The following is a 21,157-nucleotide window of genomic DNA, read 5'->3' as shown; positions in this document are numbered from 1 at the left end:
CTTACTGGTAACGTGGGGGCAACTCTGTGCCGTTGGGTCCAGTTGGCTCCTCGGGGGGCATGATAAAAACAGTGTGTTCACTGCCGTGCGTGTCATCCAGTTCAATTAAGGCCAATTCTTCCGGCTTTTCTAAGTCTACCTGGACCTGAATTGGCAGACAAAACAACAACAGATTTTTCAAGTCATTAAGTCAGGATTTCTCCCAGCAAAAAAAGCTGAATAATACTTGGAAGACCTATAGGGGTGCAATTCGCTATCTGGGTGCCAGCGGATTCTCTAATTCAATAGCGCCTTATGTGAGGACACAACAGAGGCAGCTTGAGAACATCCTTCAGGATGACTTTCCTACAGGGGAAAATAAAATTGGATCATGGTCCAGAGCCTCCAGCAAAGAAAAGCAGGGACTTCTCGGTGGTGGCACACCGAAGAGTTTAGGAAGCAATGCTTTGCTCAGCCACTAGGGGGGACCGCAGGCAATTCACTTCCTGCATTTCAGCCACGCCCCCTCCATCGCCTACTGACCCTCCTTACCTTCTCAACGCAAGAGTCGAAGAACTCCAGGAAGGTATGACGGTCGCTGACGAAGGAGCATTCCTCGATGAACTGGGTGAAGAGCTGCGTGCGCAGCAGCTGCCCGTAGAATTTGTGGTACGCTCGGTCCCGGGACTTCAGAAAGCCTGGGGCAGAGCCGAAGAGGGGAATTAGCAGGGGTTCCCCATACCCTGGAGACCAGCCTAGCCAAGGAGATCACGTTTTGGATTCCTCCTCTTTCTCTTTGGATTTAAGTACTTAAGAAAGAACCTCAGGTTTGCTAAGCATCAGGCAGGCTTTCATCATCCTACCTTTGGGGTGGGAACGAGCCCCAGCCTTGTGTCATGGTTACAGCAATCATCCCTGAGCTCCAGACGGCTGATGGGGTACGGCAGCCGCCCCTTCTGGGTGTTGTCAGCCTGCTGCAGCATCCGGGGAGACTGGTTTGGCAACCAGCAGCTTGGGAGCAGGACTGGAGAGAGCCAGGATCCAACCACCACCCAACCACGAAGCTATGCGCTAGCTTTAAGCAATTTCCTCTCTCTTCCCTCCAGCCTGTTCTGCAGGGTCGTTGTGAAGACAACAGGTCGGGGAAGGAACCACGGAAAGGATAACGAGGTTCGGCCGGCCGTACCTTGCAGGTAGAAGAGGCTGCTGGAGTCGTGGGTCTTCTCGGAGGGCGCCTGGGTGATGGGCAAGAGGTAGCCGCGGTACCCTTTCAAGAGGCAGGCCATGAAGCGCAGGAAGGCTCCCTGGATCTCCAGCTCCAGCTGCTTTCGCCGCCCGTAGATGAGGTCATAATCCGTCAGGAGAAACTCCAGAGTGGCTTCCTCGACGGGCCGGTTGTACACTAGAAACGAGTGCAGGGTTATCGGACGGTTGGGTTATGTGCGTGAGACCAGCGGGGATGGCCAAGGAGGATGGGAGTTGTAGTCTGACACCTCTGGAGAGACCGAGGGGCATCTTCTCGATGCCACAAGGAAGAAACTCCAAACCCTCTCCAAGGACCCCTCGTCTGAACTCTCTGCGGCTTCCCCAAACCCATACGGAAAGGTACGCCCGTGGGCACCTAGTCCTCTTTACTTACTCTCGTCCAGCTGTTGATACAGGGAGTGCAGAGACGCCAGCAGGACCTTGCAGGGTTTCCGGGGCAGGGCGCGCGTCGACAGCAGCTTCCGTTCCTCGCACCTGTGCGCAGAGCAAAACTGCCCGTACGGTTAGTGCCTCCTGCTTCTGCGTCCGGACGACGCAGCCCTTGGCCCGCGCCCTGCCCACAAACCCAACCCCCTTCCCCCGCAGGGCAAAAAAAAAAGGCTCAGCCCCGTCTCCCACCATCCCGCACAGCGAGGGGGCCCACGAGAAGGGAGGAGTTCCTGCAGGGGCGGGGAGGAGTAAGCGGACGCCTCCCCCCCGGCCTGTCCGCTGGTGGCACTCACTGGAAAATGGTGTTGGTGTCCAGGTCGACGCAGATGACGTCATGGGGCGGATCGTGGAGGTCAAAGTAGCTGGAGTGGATGCCCACGATGAAGGGCACGGGGGCGCACAGCACATCGGCCAGGGTGAGCGGACAGAGGGGAATATATGGACACTGCCAGCGCAGCGGGAAAATCATCTGTCCCCATATAATTCAGAAAAGAGAGTGCCAGGTCAGATAGACTGCAGCAAGCTAAGAAAAGATAAGCCTTATGGATAGTGGAGAACCGCCGTCCCGAACTCAGGGCCTCTCCAGGTGTTTGGGATTACAGCCTCCATCATCCTTGGCCAGAGTCTAACGATGTCATAGTCAATAAGATACAGAAGGCTGTTTCAGAAATCTCTGTGCTTCTCTCCATGTTCCCAAAATGGGCTTTCATGGAGAAAACAGCCTTGGAAAAAAAACATTGCACCTCCTCTTACATAGAAAGGGTAATCAGTTCTAGCCCGGGCTTCTTCCTCCCTCTGAACACGGACAGATCTTCCTCCTCTTTAAGGCATTTCTAACCCCTGCCTAAACTCTATTAATTAAATCAGTCCATAATTAAAATGGTGGGTCATGACCACATCCAGTGGCCATGAGTTCCACACGATCCGTTAGGGTAGTCAACAGGATGGCTTGGGTTGATCTCTTCTCATAGAACGGCAGAGTGGAAAGGGAGCCTATGGATCAGTGAGCCCACCTCCCGTCAAGGAAGCCCTGTGTGTGTGGGGGGGGGGCGGGATTTGAACTCCCATCCTCTAGCCCCGTCTCTACTCTCTCCAGCGGTCCCGTGCCCGGAGGGCGCCCGACAAGAACTCACAGAAACTAAGGCTTCGCCCACGCTGGTCAAGACGTCCTGCCGTAAGGAGTGGATGAGCAACTTCTGTTCGGTCAGCACGGCCACGAGGAGGGCGAGAACATTTTCGGGACCCAGGGTCTGCAGCAGGGTGAGGAAGCTGGCGCCACTGTAGGAGGGCGGGCAGAAGGACAAATTGAGCGCCGTTCGAACTGGCGACTTGGAAGTCAACTCGTTCCAAGCCTTCCCATTTCCCGTAACTAGTGACTTCTAAGTTAGCGTGATCGGCCAGGCGACATACCTTAGCGGCAAAGGAGACGAAACAGGCTGGTACAGGAGTAAGTTATCGTAGGAAGACATCTGGTTAAAAACGGAGACAAACGGAGGGCGTTACGTCTGAAGAGCCAACCCCACAGCCCAAGAAAACACATGCTAAGATAAAGAACAGAGCCTCTAGTTTTTGAAAGAAAGCTCCCAGGATGCACCAGGGCAGGAAGCAGCAGCTCAGGTAGCGCTCGGCCTAGCTCGGCCCAAACTTCCTGTTCCTGCCCCAGGGCGAGCTGGGAGCTTTCTTTCGGAACAGGAAGCTAGGCCGAGCTAGGCCTAGTTCAGCCTCCAAGGCCATTCTCCCAGGCGAGCCACACTGAGGTGTCAGTCTGCCAGGGCCCAGAAGAGAGAATTATGGGCTTTGTTATCCAAAAATCCCATCCTTCACAGTCCTCACCCCAGTGGCTCCCTCTTAGGGAGAGTGCCTGTTGTAGGACTGCCACAACCGATCCAAAGGAACGTTTAGAGCGGAGATTTAACTCTCTATTTCTGAGCACCAAAATGGACATAAACCAAAAATTGATGGATTCACCCACAGCAACCCTAAAAAGCTCAGCTCGGCTGCCGCTACTGACCTGCACCAGGATCCGAGGCCGCTGCGGAGACGGGAAGGGGACATTGTGCATGAAGTGAGAGACGTGTCTGGAAGAAGCGACAAGGAAGTCACAGGAGAAGAAGAGTTGAACCCCCCCCCGACACCCCAGCAGTTCAGCCGAGCTTCTCTTAAAAGTCAAAGCCACAAGACGTAGCGGAAAAGTTGGCAACCCTAAACAGGACCGGCGGATCTACAGAGTACGCTCATTCTTCAGCTCTGTCTAGAATATGTTTTTGTTTCAACCTTGTACATACTCTGTCTTTTCCCATCAAGGTGCACAAAAATGGCTTAAGGAGGATACAATAGGAGCCCCCTATCCGCGGGATCGGTATCCGCAATCACATCTATTCGCAGTCTGAAAATATTACAACTATAGTTTTTAAAAAGAGAAAAAAACAGAAATACATATTTCCATGATCTAGTTACCAGAACTGGCCACTAGAGGGAGCAAGAAACCACACTATGTGGTTTGCAATTATCCTTGGTTTCAACACCCGGGGGGGGGGGGGCGCTTGGAACCGCTCCTCTGCATATATGGGGGTCCTATTACATTTAAAATACATCACTCAGATTCAGAATGTGAACAACTGCTGCAGTGTTTCATTTTTGGTTGAAACTGAGCCTGGACTTGAGATCTCCCCTCCAGCGCGAGACTGAGATGCCAAACTCTACTGTCCAGGCTGATGGCTCTCAGAGATTTGAGCAACCCATCCAGGGCTTCTATTTTTTTCACAGCCTAAGCAAAGAGGCAGCAACTAAATCATTTTCAATTTCCCACATTTACAGAAATGCACTTAAAAAAACCTCGGGTTTCCTAAACACCCAAATTCATTCTAACCCAAACAAATATCTCGCCATCTCCATGGTGAGTGGATTTTTTTTTTGCCCCGCTCTCCTCTAGCACACAAGAGGGAAGAGGTCATGCTTTACACCCCAAAATTAAAGGAAATAAAAGCAAAACTCTGCCAGCTTCTGACAGAGGAGCAACAAAGGATGGATTCGAATCCAGACCCAACTTACGCTTCAATGGGCAACACGTGAGGCCCCGAGACGCTGTAGCGGTAAAGGAAGGTCAGGAACTTGCGGAAGACGTCAAAAAAGGGCCAGTGCGACAAGACGCAGATGCTCTTCCGTGTCTGGACCGTCTTGCTGGTGATGGGTCGGCGGTCGACGACGGTGAAGAGGCCCAGCTTCATACACTGGCGTTCCGAGAGGCGTTCCCGGGGGTAGGACTCATAGAACTGGATGGCAGCCCCATACACCTGAGAGGGAAGGAAGCCCCACATCAGCTTTGATGAGGACAAGAGAAAAAGCAACATCGGCTCGCCTGGGGCGAGCGAGAAATGACTCCAGGCGACCAGACAGGGAATTTACGGGAAATCGGAAGAACGACGGTAAAAAAAATTTTTTTTAAATGTGCAGGGGGGAAAAAATCCAAGAAAAAAATCTAGAAATATCTCACAGGGTGGACTACAACTCCCATCATGCCTTTCCAGGGCACACGCTAGCCTGAGCTTCGAAGAGAAGGATGTGCCAGACTTGAGGAAGGCCAAACCTTCCCCCGATTGAATCACCATGCAATAACAATGCTTAAAGGGTTTGGAAGTGTTAGGAATGCTTCATAATTACAGCCACAACTGTAATTTGGATAATAATTTGATAAACGTTAGAGAGCTGGTCATAATTTAAATGCTGACGTGTCCGGGGGGGGGGTCATTCGTTCAAACCCTGAAGGGCTGCTGAGAAAAAGGAGCAGAAAGGCCCATTTCTAAAGTGGCCGAGTCCTATAAAATGGTACAACACCTTGTCGCCTGAAGCGCCGGTCAACACAAAGGTGGAGAAAACGGGAAGCTGGTACTTCGTGTCGGCCGGCCAGCTCTCGATGGTGGCCCCCATGGGCAGGCAGAAAACGGGGACGGATTCAGGCAACGGGAAAGCCTCGTTGTCTTCCTCCGGGTAACGGCTGAGGAGACCTGGGGAGGGCGAGAAGAACCCACCTCAAAATAGATCAGGAAAGGAACACAGAACATGGAGGGCCTTTTATAAGACTGTCTACCGATCCTGCTCAGAGCCTGCCGCTTTTCGGATTGCGTGGCTTCTGCCTTGCTGATCCATGCTTTCTCAAATCCCAGCCTAGACTACTGTATCAGGCTCTACGTGGGGCTGCCCTCGGAGACGCTCCAGAAATGGCAGCAAACTTGTTCCGAGGCCCTGACCAAATCAGCTGGCTTTTGCAGGCAAAGGCCTCTTAAACAGCCGTAAACCAGAAAAAAACCACAGCGCATGAGAGTGTCGTTTGCCCTCCTGGAAAGCATCTGCCTTTTCTCGCTCTGGCAGCAACGTACCTGCTTCGTACACCAGCGTGTTCCCTTTCGCCAGCGCCATCTTGTAGCAGATATAGAGAGCCGGGCCCCACTGGGGATGAAAGAAAAAGGAGTGAGAGAAAAAGAGAGCCATTGCCCCAAACCACAGAAGCACAGAACCACGTCAACTGCCTCAGGCTGGATTGGATGGTCCTCCTTGTTATCCTGCTACGTACTTCCTACTGTTATCCTGTTACGTACTTCCAACTTCTTACGATGACCCTATGAATCAAAGACAACCCAAAACGGCCCTGTTTCTAACCATCTGCTCCGGTCTTGCAGGCGAGATGCAGTGGCTTCCTTCACTGAGTCACTCCCTCTTGTCTTAAGTCTTCCTCTCGCCCTACTGGCCTCAACTTATCCTCTCTTTCTTATCTTTCTCACTCCTCACGATACGCCCACAACAGGAGATCTGCAAGTTTAGTGCTTTTCGTTCGTAAGAAGAGTTTGGGTTTGATTTGCTCTGGGACTCCTTCGTTGGTCCTTCCGGCAGACCGCAGTCTCTTCCGATCGGACTCTGCTTTCAAAGGATCCTTCGCTTCCGGTACAGGAAATTTCTCGTATTCCTTCACATATTGCATGCTGGATAAGCTTCCATGCTGGGAAGCTCACCACAATGATCTGTCTAACTTTGCATTCCCAGTGGTCCCTTCCAGCTCTGAAGTTCTAAGAAAAGGAGGATGATTTCCTTCATCTCAGAGACACCCTGACAATATTTCAAATATTTTTACCCTCTCTTTCTACTTAATAAGACCCAAGGCGGGTCCTTTAAAAATAGCATTTAAAAAACAATAATAACAGAAAGGCTGGAATAAGGATTTCCATGAAAAGGCAATGCAATCGTAAAGCTGTCAATGCCCGGATCCAGGCTGCCCTCTATTGTCTCCCCCGCGGGTCCTCCGGTCCCCTTTCCTCTCGCGTCCCGGCGCTTACCATTCCGGCGTTGAGGTTCCGGTCCACCCGGCAGAAGGTGTGCGGCGTGCTCTCCCCTTTGCTCGGCATGATCAGGCAAATGTCGGTGATGCCCAGCGTGCTTTGAGCCTGGCCCTCGCTGGCCCGTCGGTACGCCAGGAAGGTCCGCTGGTGCCCGGGTACGCCGGAGGCCAGGTTCGCCGAGTGGCTGTACGGGGTTGTGTCCAGGATCTTGTAACCCGGCTTTGGGCGGTCCTTGCCTTCGTAGTGCACCCTGGGCGAAAGGCCAACCGAGCGAGGACGTCAAGACTTGCAATTTCTAGGGGTGTTTTCCCCAAAAAATACCACCCCTCCCACCTGTTCTCCAGAGGCATTGCTTCTTCGGGTTGCCATGCCGAGGGAGGGAGGGAGGAAGGAAAGAAGGAGATGATGATGGATAAAGGAAGGAAGGAGCTGATGATGGATGGATGGATGGATGGATGGATGGATGGATGGATGGATGGATGGATGGATGGATGGATGGATGGAAGGGAGGGAGGGAGGGAGGGAGGGAGGGAGGGAGGGGAGGATGATGGATAAAGGAAGGAAGGAGCTGATGATGGATGGATGGATGGATGGATGGATGGATGGATGGATGGATGGATGGATGGAAGGAAGGAAGGAAGGAAGGAAGGAAGGAAGGAAGGAAGGAAGGAAGGAAGGAAGGAAGGAAGGAAGGAAGGAAGGAAGGAAGGAAGGAAGGAAGGAAGGAAGGAAGGAAGGAAGGAAGGAAGGAAGGAAGGGGAGGATGATGGATAAAGGAAGGAACTGATGGTGGATAGAAGGAACGAAGGAAGGAAAGAAGGAAGGAGCTGATGATGGATAGAAGGGAGGGAGGGAGGGGAGGATGATGGACAAAGGAAGGAAGGAAGATGGATGGATAGATAGGACTCTAGAAGTTTCAAGGTGACAATTGTGTTTGTTTTTAATCTGAATTTGTCGTGACCTGTCTTGAGTGCTTTTGGGAGGGGTGGAAAGAGAAATGCAATAAATCAAACAAATAAGTGCCAATGTTGCATTTTTAGGGGAGCAGAAGGAGGGTTTGAAAAGGTAATAAACAGAACAAATGAGAAGAGAAACAAAATTCGCCCCTCTTTGCACCGGCCATGGGCTACGTTGTAGGTGACTGCTGTGTAAGTGTCGAAGATGAGAAAGCTTTCAAAAGGTGGCAAACCCTATTTATAACCAATGTGGTTAAATATGCAAGGATGCAAATATAGCTCTGAACAGAGGCATGCACTGACAGTCTTGGGAAGAGATGGCTAATTCAGCTTCTATTCTTCCATTTTTGAAAATCTCCGAATACAGACAAATCTGCACAATTATGGGTTTTTTTTGGGGGGGTAGGGTTAGGGTAATTTAAATTGACGGTTTAACTGCTTTGGAATGGTGCATGCCACTAAACCGGATGGTATAAAAATATCTGAACAAATAAATTTGAATAGATAAATTGTGAAGATGTTGCAAATACAAAGAAAAAGGACGAATTTTAGTAAATTTCTCTCCCGACGAAAGAGAAACCAAATACTCTCCCATGTGAAATGTTAAATAATATCCTTTGCTGTAGGACCCCTTTCCTCTTTTTTTGGGGAGGGGGGAGTCATGACTCTTAAAAACTGATAAGGTTTTATCACAGAAGAGAGGTCATCCGGATAAAGAGAGGCAGTGGGGTCCAACGGTTAGAGTGTCAGGCCGGGTTCTGGGTTCAAGTTCCTATAGAGGTGAAACTTTGGGAAGAGGGAATCCAGGACGGTCAGGAGCCTGGTGTTGGGTTTTGAGAGGCAGAAGCATCAATGGTTAGAGCTATGGGCAAGGGGGAACAAGACCCAGGTTCAAATGACCACTGAGCCACGAAACCCGGCGTTAGGCCGCTTTTAGGCCACCCTCGCAGGGCTGTGGTTATGAACGGAGGAGAGGGAGAGCCGCCCACCTCGCCTTGAGCACACAGGATAAACAGGGAAGTAGAAAAATGAGACATTTTTTAAAAAAAGAAAAGACGTTCAATTGCCTTTTCTCTCTCAGCCTGCCCCCCCCCACCATTGGCACGTACCCTAGTTCGACAATGGGGGGCTTGTCTCGTCCTCGCCGGTAGCAGATGAACATCTGGGGGTTGTTGAGCAGCCCGGCGTTCAGCTCCACCGGATGTCCTGTCGTGGTGCGGTCGATACAGGTGTAACCGTGGGGGACATCCTCGTTCTGGGAGCGGACGATGACGGCCAGGTCCACGATGGGCTCGCCGGGCCGGGCCGGGCGCGGGGAGGCCTGGCTCTCATCCTCCAGAGGCTTGGACGTGTCCGCCAAGCCGGCCACCACGAAGTAGTCCACCAGCTGCGGGGCCCAATCCTCCGCCATGGCGGTGGTGGCGGCGGCGGCGGTTCACGGCATCTGTGGCGGACACAGGGGAGGAGTTGAAGCCCCACCGCGAGCGGTCTCGGTAGGGCGGAGCGGTTGCCCGAGGAGCCCCGCCTCCCACTGAGATTCTGGCCAATGGGAGCGCAGGGAGCTCCACGCGGAATGTTCGCGTGTAGAGCGAACGAGCTGCGAACGAGAGAGAGAGAGAGAGAAAGAGAGAGAGAGAGGTTGTTTCTTTCTCCTCATGCCTGGAGCAGGGCAGGAAGTCACCCAATGAGACCAACCAGCAAGACCAACAGGACGGGCAAGATGTCTGAATCGCATCAGACCGTGAGTCATTGAACCGGCGGAACTCCCTGCCACAAGATGTGTCAACAAATAGCTGCCTTGGCCCGTCTCAAGGGGTGCTTGGGAGTTGTAGTCCACTGTGTCCAGAAGGAAGGTGATTTGGTGACACCGACTTCTTATCTTTCTCTTCTCTTCCTATGCAACCCCCCCCCCCCCGCTAAGGACGAAATGACTTTGGGAAATCAAATTATACTTGGACACCAACTCCCATCACCCAGGTCCTCTAGGAATAATGGGGACTGGATCCCCTAAAATTTCGATAGGACGGGCTTCTCTGTTCTTTGCTTTATCCTTTCCCTGCAGGAATGTGTTGGCAGAGGTTGAAAAATATATGGGACCAAAAAGATCTCTGAACTACACAGTGGGGGAAAACAACTGAGCGACCTATAGAGCAGAATTAGCTTCCCATCCCCCCCCTTCCATAGTTGGCTACCTCTTATTGTTTTGGTTGATCTCAACCAGCACTTATTATCCCATGAACTCACTCATCGACACTGTTAAGGGAAAAGAATTTTTCAAAAGCTTCCATTTACTCACAGTTCTTCCTAGATGAAAACAAAGGTCGGAGCCAATCCGCACCTCTTAAAGGCAACATATATGGGTGCTTTCTAGCTATAAATAAATCTGTGGGTCTCCAAACCAGAAAAGGGAAGGAAGTACCAAAAGAGGGTGTGGGGTGACAGAGAGAGAGAGAGAAAGAGAGAGAAATCATGCTTCTGCTGATCTTGCAGAAGGCAGAGATCAGGAGAAAAGAAAGGAAGTGATTGTTCTCGTGTTCAGAGAGAAAAATAAAAAAAACCCATAGAGTTCCCGGAGAAGTGACCTTTCCCTGAATTGCCCCATAGATTACTTCAGGTTTTCGTGGCCGAAATCCATCCTATTTATTTCATTTTCAGATTTGCTGATCAAAGTTCAATAAATGAGCAAAGAAACACAGAGAGGAAAAGAACGGGACTGGACCAGAAACCCTGAAGACTTGTTTCAACACAGCACAAAAATAATTATTTATTGATGGGAGGAAAAGAGGATGAAAAACGTACCAGCTAAACAGCACCAACAGAATCTTTCCTTCTTTATATACTACTTTTCTGCTTGCAAAGATTGGCTTTTGACTTGACTTCTGCCTTCCCTTATAGGCTGCTTTTCTACTTGCAGCAACTCCGTTTCATTTGCTGTCCGCCTCCCTTATATGCTGTTTTTCCATTTGCAGGGAATTACTTTGCACCTGAGTTTTACCTTCCTTATAGGCTACTTTTCTCCTTGCGGAGAATTGCTTTTCCTTTGAGAACACCTCCAAAGCAGACTTGCCCCTATTGGCTACCACACTACATGTCTTCCCTATCGCTACTACATCTTTTTGCTGTGCTCCACCACTGAACAGACGCACCCTAACGAATAGCTACCGCTAGACGAGAAATAGGTACCTCTGCACTTCCTGCTGTAACCACAGCGCCGTGGCTGATGTGGACAGCTTCTGATCACATCATTCTGGACTTTTTACACCCCGAATTGTCAGGGTCTGAAGTTTTCTTACGTTAGAAGAATTCCCCTCTACCTCTCCTTAAGGCTATGAAAGTGCAATTAAATTCAAGAGGCTCTGATCGCCCATCACTGAGATGCGTTAAGGATCAGACTCCACACGGCTGCCTCAATGAGAACTAGCCTCTTACCTCCCAGCTCCAAGCAAACAATTCCTAGCTCTAGGAAAGAAGGAGTTAGACACAACACAGCGGTGTAAAATGAGCTCCCTGTTTGGTTACGTGGATGCCATTAAATTGCATTTTTAAAACTCCATTTCCAAGCAGGGAAGTTAACTCTAAGGCCTGGGTTTATTTGTTTAGATATACATAATGTGTAACATTTCCCTCAGTTTCTTGAGGAAATTTGTTCAAAATATGTGTTTTCCGCTTCTTAGGCCTCAACTATTTTATTTCCTTCATTTAAATCCTTTGCTATTGGAGGCCGGACATCGTTAGATCTCGTTAGCAGCAGAAATGAAACGAAAAGAAGTTAATCATGCAATAAGTTACTCTAGAAGTTACTACAGCTTCAAAAAAGATGGAGACACCGACCTATATGAACAGTAACCGATTATTTGGGGGAAAGTTTGAAACTTCTTGTATCGCAAATCGCCGGTGCTCAGAAATGAACTACAAGACCCAGAAACCCCAGCTGTTGCCGATATGAGGTCCAGCAGTCCAGGAAGAACATTCCTAAGATCTACAAATTACAAAATAAAGTAACTTCCCTGCCTTATTTTCTTGTGAAGAACATAACGTATGGAAGCAACACGGGCTTGGCTCACAAAAGAGAGGGATGCGCAGTGGGGGGGGGGAATGAGGATGAGCGTCTCTCTTTGCAGAAAAAGAGATGGCATTAAAGAAGACGAAAATTTGAATTTTCCCCGAACGCTCCTTCCTGCTTCTCCCAAAAAAAGAGGCCCCGATTTGCGTGGTCGCCATGGTTACGGAGCAAATAAGGCCGGGATGGATAGATTGAGAGCAACTTAAGTGATGCTGCAATGAGGGGTGGGGTGTAGAGGGGGGAAAATAGGGAAACCCATTCCCATAGCAAACTGGCTGACACTTCACACTGGTGGGGCCGGACGAAAGCCCCTCTGAGTGGCCCTAATGTTCTCCGAACCTCGATAAAAATCCAGATGCGGGCGGTGCTAGGACTCACCCTCTTTAGAGTTTCGCTTTAGGTTGGATTTTTAAAATTATTATTATTGTAAGCTCCTGGGGTGGGGGCAGAGAGCTGGCTTTGGGCTTCCCACAAACCCCCCTGAGATATTATATCAGCAAATGCCCAGAATCGGTGGACACGTGGAAAATAGGCGTCATTCGAGGCGGCTCGTCGGTGTTTGAAGAGCCGCCGGTTGTGCGCTCGTCGGGCGCACAGCCGGGAAAGCAACTTACGCGTCAATCACAAACCGCCCATTTGGGGGCTGAGACCGGACACATCTTTAGTAGATTTTCAGCGTTCTTCTACTTCTTCTCCTTCATCTGGAGAAGATCGTCTGGGACTGAATGTCTAAGTCATTGTCGGGAAGCTAGGGAGGGAGAGAAGAAGGGAGATGAGCCCCCCTTCCAAGCTTGGCGTCCTTCCTTTCCTGCCCTCCAGGACAGATTTTTGTCCTTCCCAGATCTCCTTCCCAGACCCTTTGCTACCCTCCGGCCGGAAAGTGTCACCTTACTATTTTTAGCGTTGGCACTTAACATGTTCAAAGCGCTTCCACCTCCCCATCATTGGTCACCTGGAAAGAACCGCAGGCGTCCTAAGGCTGCCTTGTGTTCCCTCTCGGCAGGCGCTCCCGGGGTAAAAGACGGGGGAAAAAATACACACACACACACACAAAATATCCATCGGGGTTCAACGACGGTCGGGTAAGGCCTTTGGCTGGATGGGAGAACCTTCCTCGGGAGAAAAAAAAATATAAGAGAGATCTCACGTCTGCTGGACAAGCAGCCTGCCAGATAAGGTTGGTTTCCATGCAGGGGAATGACGTGGGACTCCGAGGCCCAGGATCCTCCTTAGGGGAATGATCAGGGGTGAGGGATGATGGGTTTGTAGTGTCATACCGGAATGTCCAAGGTTTCCCATTAAAAGCGATGCACGCATGGATGTATTTTTAATTTAACGTTTGCTAGAGGTAAGCAGTCCTGTGGGTTCCCTGAGACTTCAGAGCCGAGAATTCTTGGGGAATTCTGGGTTCTGTAGTCCAAAACACACACATACATACACAAATCTGCCCCCCTCTAAAATCCCCCTGTCTCCTTTTGATGTGTAACTATGCAATAGCCACTTGGCGTGGTCTCTACTCCCCTCTCATCGCCCCGAAAGTATAGCAGATGAGACATTATGGAAGCAGGACCTCAAAAAGTAACGTTCCCAATTAGCTGGGAAGCTAATTAGCTTCCTGGGAAGCTAATTCAGTGCTTTTTGCCCTGCCCTGCCCTCCTCCTGAATACGCTCCTTTCTCGCTCTGATTCTAATCGATATCCTCAAATGTTTGCTTAAGATAAAACAGCTCCTTGGCTCTCCTGCCGAAACTGAAAACGTTCGTAACCTGAACTCGGTATCCAGCGGCACAGCCATCCGGCTGCGCCTCCAAACGAACACAGAAAAATGGTCATTTTCTGGTTAGAGCCAAACCAGGAAAGAATCGAGCGGCGCCATAAAGGCTTCTCAGGGTGTCTCGCGTAGCGTGCTGGAGGCATTCGAAATCGACAAAGGAGGATCAGAATCCGTTCTCGATCCTCCCGGAGTGCTGGACACGTCGTCATGGGCTCAAGTTTACAGGAAGCCAGATTGAGGCTGAATCTCAGGAAAAAGGTCTTAATGGTTAGAAGAGTACGACAACGGAAACCATGACCTCGGGAGGGGGGTTGAGCGCAGGGGGTTGGACTTAATGGCCTTCCAGGCCCCTTCCAACCTCCACGATTCTATCAACCCTCTCGTTACGACAAATGGACACACGCAACACGACGTGGAAATAGTAAATCCTCTATTCCTAACGGCCTATTTGTGTTCGGTGTGAATTTACCAGCCAGTCCCCTCTTACGAGGGCTCCGTTACATTTCCAAACTTTTTAGGGTGTCTCTCGGTGTGTTGCTTTTCGAAGTTAACATTTTTTTTTGGGGGGGGGGAGAAACCTAGCAAATTCCGTCCTCAATGGATTATTTTCAGGATACTGCTGAAATATCCTCCCCCCTGCTAGATTTTTACAAATATTGCTCCCTCTTGCGTGCCCCGATGCTGCTCATTTTCCTTGGGCTACTTCACCAGCCGTACTCAACTCATCTGAGTTCCCTGATAAGGGGACACATGGGTCTGGCGTCCGACCCTTCCTTACACGGGCCCAGTTTATGGCCTCCTTTCTCTGCACAACGACCCTGCTAGGCGGACCAATGCCAAGAAGCTGACGCAGATTCACTCTAGAAGTCTAAAATGTCGCGGCGCGTTAAAGACAAAACTGCTATATTTGGACGCAAGAGACTCTGTGGTCAAGTCAAGAGACTCGTGTCGTTATAATATATCACAGAAATGCGGCGCTGGATCTCTCTGGATCATCACGTCTAGCCCCTGTCAAGGAAGCACAGCGCGCGGGGAGGATTTGAACTCACAACCACTGCAGCCAGATCCTTAAACCCCTGAGTTCTTCAGCAGTTCTTCTCGATCTAGAACCTCCATGGCTCAGCAAGAGAATATTCACCCATTCACTCTTTCTGAATTTACACCACAAAGCGCTGATGTTTCAGCCTTCAAAACGCCACCCGGGTCAACCGAGGCTGCCCCGAATACACGACAAGAATCCCCCACATTGTGGAGAAGGCGGCGATTTATTTATGGGGCCAGTGCGTGCCCAGACCTCCCGGCTTTCAGGGCAGCCGATCAACCCACGGATTGCGCATGCAGGAAAACACATGCGCGGGTTACAAACCATTTCACGCCTGGCCACGGCCATCGCCCGCAACTCACGCAATTACCTCCACAGCTTACGGAAGGAAAGGCTCCCGAGTGGGATGGGCTTCTCGTGGCAAGTTCGGGACAAGACCCCTGCCGTACCCCCCAAAGTTTGGGGGAAGGCAAGGAGGCTGTACAGCCAGCTAGCCGCCCGCGGTGCTGGGTTTCCTTGAGACGGGGAGGGCCCACGCTTCCTTCCGAGCCCAGCAGGCTGAAAAGCGACACTTCCTCTCTGGGGTGTCAAGACAGGGCAGAGAAAGCAATCAAGTCAAAAAGCAGAAACTCCCTGCGGAGGGAAGTGGGGCCGCTGGAGGGTGGGTGGGGGCGACACCCCTGCAAAAGTGAAAAAAAAAAAAAGAAGCTGGGATACGTCAACGCTGTCATCCTTTAAGAGTGACGCTCAATTTCCTTCTGGTTGGGTGAAGCAAGGGAAAATATGCTGGCCGGCTCCGTGACAGAAAGTGGGTTAGCTTCTCTGTCTGTTAAGGCATGTGTTCCTGGCCTACATTTCCCATCAGCCCTTGGGCTGGTCGGAAGGAATGCTGGGAGAGGAAACCTCAAACACCTGGAAGGACCACAGTGGCTCAGCCCTGCTCCAAAGATACCTCCACCTGGCTTCAAAATGATCAGTTCCAGAGATGTCCGTTTCCACATCAGGAAAGGGGCGGGAACGTTGGATGGGGCATTTCTGGGGGAGATGCCCCGAATCTAACACTCTGGGCATGAGGCCCTCTTCTCGGTTCTGCTCTTCGTTCCTGCTTTCAGGCAGCAGGAAAGTGCTGGCCAGAAACCAGGGGTGCACCTGTTTTAAAAAGGGGAAGGGCAGGTTTCAAGGAGGAAGCCAGCAGCAGTATTTCAGTGAGATGGCGGCAGCGGTGGGATTCCCCCCCCCAGGTGCCAAGGAGGTTGGGTGGAAGGGGACAGAGACGTATCCTGAGGACAACACCTGGCCCTCACGTTAGCAAAGAAGCAAAACCTCACTTCCTTCATAACATTTATTTGAGACTCACCCTGTTGCCACCAGGAAGATACGCACCGGGACCAGAAGTTTGCTGGGTTTTCAAGGCCCTGTAGTTTGTTTCCCTAACACAGTTGGGACTACATTTCCCATTGTTCCTGGCCTAGGGCTGATGGGACTCTGAATCCGACTCTGACTCCATCAGTCCATCAGCCAGTTATCCAGCTTTCCTCTCAACCGAGCCTAGCTTGGCGACCACGAAGGCCCTGATCCTTAACACCAGAAGCCACATCTATGTATAACTTTTCTAACTTTTAGACTACTAGAAAAAAGGAGTCTGAGTTCACCCTTGAATGAGTGAGCTAGATAAAATCCTTTGTCTAGGCTTTTTAAAACAAGCTAACAAACCCAAACCACACATAACCCCAAACACTCGCCTGGGTTGAACATGAGACTCGCCTCTAGGCGACCATACAGCCAACTTTTCTATTTCAAAAGCTGATTTTTTTTCTCTCCTACCAAGTTGCAGGTAAATTATATTGTGTGTATGTATTTTTTTTAAAAACTGCTTGTTTCCAGAAATATCCCTCTGCTTCAGAGTCTAAAACAATTTTGGAGATAGCAAAGGAAAATAAAATAAAAAAAAACCCACACCAACCTCACTTGACAGACTTCTGAACATTTTCCAACCGGATGCAAACTGTAACCATGTATTTGATAAACAAGATTCTAGGAGATAAAACCAAGGAAAAATTGAAACTGTATCATCTGCACCAGACTTGTGTTATTGATCTCGTACCCTGATTATGTTTACATTAATTAATCTGTTACTTCCCCGAGCCTAAAACAAAGCAATCCGGTGCTACATATTTTTCCCCCTGCAAACCTGTATGGGTTGCAAAACTAAGTTTGCAAAACCTTCTGCCCAGAAAAAACGAGACCAGACTTCCCAGCTGTCTGGGGTTCCAGGTTTTGCAAAGAAATGGTGCATTCGAAGCACAGCCCTCCTGGCCACAACGTGCTGGGATTTGTAGTCTGCAGAACCCAGTCTCGGAAGGACGAATCCTGGGCTAACCCACCACCTGGTTTGGGATTCTCTGTCATAAGATCCGCACAAATGCCAGACCACCAAAGAAATACACGAGGGCCAAAAAAAGGGGGGGAGGACAGTGTGTGTGTTGAGAGAGCCATGCGCCCGCTCGAGCCATAAATTGCGGTGCAACCTGTTCCTTACAGAGACGTGGGGAACAGATGGGACGTCGATAATCTGGTATCAGACAGTGAAATGACCCCAGTCGGGAAAGCAATATACGGTGTGGTGGGTGGGAGGGAAGAGGGCTTTAGGAACGGGCTCAGAGCCCTATCAAGGGGGCAGTGGGGCAGGAAGGGGGCAGAGATCGGCCCCCCCCGTCAAAAGCCGAGCAAGGGATGGCTGGAGAGAAGTAACACCTCTGAGTGTTTTGACATTAGGAAGTTGAAAGTTGTGGCAAGCAGGGGGGATTTCCGAGTTTTAAATCCCAAAGGTGGGACGCAGGCAGAGATAGTTCTGTTTTTATTTTTTCAAGTATGAGAAGGGAAATAAGAATTGACCCACAGCCTGGAGGGCAGGTTCTGTTCTGCCCCCCTCCCTTTGGGCACCTCTGCCCTCCCTCGGCCACTTTCTCCCTGTTTCCGGATAAAATTTGTGGGTCTTGGAGAAGGGTGTGAGGAGCCCCGGACGCTCCTCCAGGGGTGGGCGGACTCCGGATCCCATCTGCCCCTGGTGATGGAAAGGGATAGGATTGGAGAGGGCTGTGTCCCAAGAACCTCGGCCTCTGACGGAGAGGACCCTGGACTACAGGTCCCATCAGCCACAAATGCCAACCCAACCACAGGGAGCCGCAGGGATTCCCTCTCCCATGGGGAGAGGATGATGGGGGGGGAGTGGGGGAATAAAATAAAATAACCACAAAGATCACCTTTAACCCTCCCCTTTCGAAAGAATAATAAAAATCTCCAGATTTAGACCAAGGGAAAGGGATAAATGGGTGAATCGAAATTTCGACACTGGGGGTGGCAGCTAGGGACGTGGGGGGCTAGGAAGCCAGAGAAGAGTCGGGGGGGGGAATTAGAGTTATCAGAATTTTTTTTCTTTTGGAAAGTGGGGGACACAAAGCCCAAAGCTAGAACTTGAAAGCAAAGGCAATACCTAGAAGCTAGAGTAATGGAGTTTGTATGGTGCAAGCAGTAAAATATTTTAGTCTATGGGGGGAGGCCGACCGGGCTCAATGCATGCTGATAGAAGCCCCCCCTCGCAATCCCCACCAAAAGCAGAAATTCACCCCCCAAAAAAGCAGAATTAGGCTGGGAGGGAGCTAATTAAAAGGCAGGAGGGCTGGGGGAACGCTGAAAAGCCCCCTTTGCAGAACCAGCCTGGAGGGAGGAAAAAAAGGGGGGGTTGTATTCCCAAACGCAGCCCCCCCAAAATCTGGGTCTCCAGGAGGCAGTGGGATGCAAAGGGGGGTTGTAAAAGGAGGGGTGTATAGGACTGCTCCCCAAAATTGTGGGTCGGGGGGGAAAGGGAGGGAAGGGGGTCCGTTGGGGGGGGAATATGCAAAATGCAGAAAGGGATGCATGCAAAAAAAGGGCTAACCTGGTCCAGATGTGCAGGCAGCTGTTTGCTCCGCGGTTAACCTGCAACCCACGCCATAGCTTGGCCCCGGCCGGGCTCAGCTGGTGCTGTTGCTCCCTCCCAGTCCCCCCCCCCGTCTCCAGAGGCGGCCACAGCGCCCCCTGATGGAGCGGAGGACTGATTTCACTTCTTTTTTTTTTGCTCTCCACCTCCCCGGATCACAAGGAGTTCATGAATTTGGGGGGGGGGGGAGAAAAATTAGGGAAATGCAAAAACGCAGAAAAAAAGGGCAGGAGGAGGAACTGGACTGGTTCTGTCCTTCCCAGGAGCGGCCGCCGCCGGGTGCGAAGGATTGTGGGTGTTGTAGTCCAGGGGAAAAAATTAAGAATTAAAAGGACAAGGGAGAAAGTTCCTTTTGGCTTTGAGTTCCCCGTCTTTGCTCCGCAGCGCCCCTAGAGGCCGGCCGAGGGGTGGCACTCGTGGGTCCAAACCCGGGAGCAAGAAAACATCCAGATGTGGACGGACTCCATCGCCCATCCTCCACTATAGCAGGGTTCCCCCAACCTTGAGCCTCCAGATGTTCTTGGACTTCAACGCCCAGAAATCCTGGCCAGCAGAGGGGGTGGTGAAGGCTTCTGGGAGTTGTAGTCCAAGAACATCTGGAGGCCCAAGGTTGGGGACCACAGCGCTACAGGCAACCCGGCCGAGGATGATGGGAGTTGTGGCCCGGCAAGGTCTAAGTTTCTTGGTTCACCATCCAGGGGCAACTCCCAGAAGCCTTTTGACGCCTGTGGTGCATCTTTCTATGCAGAGTTTCTCTATTGGTTCATTTTGGAGATGAACATCCTTTTTAGGCATTTTGGGAAAGTGTAGAAACATTGTCGATTGGGGGGGGGGAATTAAAAGGCCCATAATCCCCTGAGGGTTATGGGTGGTGTAGTCCAGGCCTTTGTAAACCCTGCAACGTTTGCTCTCCCATCATCCCCATCCCTTCCTTCGTTACGCGAGAGATCGACGGATCTAAAACCTTGGCGTTGTTAGGAAAAAAAAGTTTGTTTTAATCCAGTGGTTCTTAACCTTTGTTACTCGGATGTTTTTGAACTGCGACTCCCAGAAACCCCAGCCAGCACAGTTGGTGGTGAAGGCTTCTGGGAGTTGCAGTCCAAAACTCCTGAGTAACCCATGGTTAAGAACCAGTGAAATGTTAGCCGCCCAGAGTAGACGTTGTTGCTTTTGATTGGTTTTATGCTATTTCTATTGTAAAGCACCCAGAGTAGACGTTGTCTAATTGGGCAGGGTATCAATCAATCAATCAATCAATCAATCAATCAATCAATCAATCAATCAATCAATCAATCAATCAATCAATCAATCAATCAACAAACAAACAAACAAACAAACAAACGAATGAGTGAGTGAGTGAGTGAGTGAGTGAGTAAACAAACAAACAAACAAACAAACAAACAAACAAACAAACAAACAAATAAATAAATAAATAAATAAAGCCCTCCGGGTGTTTCAGGCCATCGGCCCAGGAGATGAGAAGTCAAGGATGGAGACCACCGGCTCTCCCCGGAAAAAAAAAACAATAAAAGCCGCCGGCTTGAGTTTTTTTGAAAAACCATAGCAGGCCTGTTGGCGATCCCACATTAGGGAGGCCCTCGACTCGCTGGTTTGCCAAACCTCGGAGGGGCTTCGGCAGCGCAGGATCATAGTAAAGCTGCAGCGGATCCATGGAACTTCCACAGCGCAGGGCAGTCTACCATGGATGTACAGCAGGGCCAACCATAAGGGAAGGCTCAGTCCTTGCCCAGGTTTGCAGTTTTCGACATGCTGGGGGTTTCCTGTTCAGGATCGTTCAAGAGCTCCCCCATCCAACGCCAGACTAGCCATGAGGATGATGATTTTTTTAAAGCCTCTGGCAAGAAAGGGAGGTTTGCAGAAAGAGCAAGCATAGGGTTTAGATGTGCATCAATTTCTAAATTTCGGGGATTTAACGAACCAAACCAGGACTGGAGATCTGGAAAAAAAAAAGTTTGAAAAGAAATGCACTTTGCACATGCTCAGTTCTGCTGGGTCCTTCTTTCCCTTTTCTCTAACCCCCATCACAATAGTCTGTTCTTCGGCCCAAACCTTAGTAGGAGTGCGGTTTCAACACTGTCCATTTTTATTGCATTCTCTCGGCAGCAAAATTGAGAGCCAGACCTTTATGTATTTATGAGAGTCACGTAGTTTTACAGCTGAAGAGCTTGGCCCAGATTCAGAAATAGCATATTTTTTGGGGGGTGGGGTGGTGATTTTTGAGAATCAAACCAGTTTCCCCCCCAAAAAAAGTTCCTGCAGGAGGATTTTAGCCTGTGTTGGGGCGCCACCCAGTGGTGTGATGGAGGAACACACCTGATC

The 21,157-nt window shown here is 50.4% G+C and overlaps 1 protein-coding gene across 7 annotated transcripts in view; it reads right to left on the bottom strand.

The window, feature by feature from the left end:
- DENND4B (DENN domain containing 4B) overlaps nucleotides 1-18,974 on the bottom strand; it is a 31,250-nt gene extending 12,276 nt beyond the window's left edge. For 2 of the 7 annotated variants that reach the window (XM_072983767.2, XM_072983768.2), the window contains exons 1-14: nucleotides 18,776-18,973; nucleotides 9,070-9,557; nucleotides 7,002-7,254; nucleotides 6,051-6,120; nucleotides 5,509-5,678; nucleotides 4,726-4,967; nucleotides 3,686-3,752; nucleotides 3,085-3,143; nucleotides 2,808-2,952; nucleotides 1,968-2,143; nucleotides 1,619-1,719; nucleotides 1,166-1,381; nucleotides 532-677; nucleotides 6-145 (exon numbers count right to left, since the gene is read on the bottom strand). In XM_072983767.2, coding sequence (XP_072839868.2) covers nucleotides 6-145; nucleotides 532-677; nucleotides 1,166-1,381; nucleotides 1,619-1,719; nucleotides 1,968-2,143; nucleotides 2,808-2,952; nucleotides 3,085-3,143; nucleotides 3,686-3,752; nucleotides 4,726-4,967; nucleotides 5,509-5,678; nucleotides 6,051-6,120; nucleotides 7,002-7,254; nucleotides 9,070-9,371 — 2,087 coding nt within the window. In that variant the 5' untranslated portion in view covers nucleotides 9,372-9,557; nucleotides 18,776-18,973. Of the gene's footprint in view, nucleotides 1-5; nucleotides 146-531; nucleotides 678-1,165; nucleotides 1,382-1,618; nucleotides 1,720-1,967; nucleotides 2,144-2,807; nucleotides 2,953-3,084; nucleotides 3,144-3,685; nucleotides 3,753-4,725; nucleotides 4,968-5,508; nucleotides 5,679-6,050; nucleotides 6,121-7,001; nucleotides 7,255-9,069; nucleotides 9,558-15,208; nucleotides 17,002-18,775 lie in introns of those variants that run through there. The other 5 variants (XM_072983762.2, XM_072983765.2, XM_072983766.2 and 2 more) reach the window with 4 other exon arrangements.
- Between the last annotated feature and the right edge of the window lie 2,183 nt (nucleotides 18,975-21,157).

Source organism: Pogona vitticeps, chromosome 15 (genome assembly GCF_051106095.1).
Source record: "Pogona vitticeps strain Pit_001003342236 chromosome 15, PviZW2.1, whole genome shotgun sequence".
NCBI lineage: Eukaryota > Metazoa > Chordata > Lepidosauria > Squamata > Agamidae > Pogona > Pogona vitticeps.
This window is presented reverse-complemented; position numbering and strand designations above follow the sequence as displayed.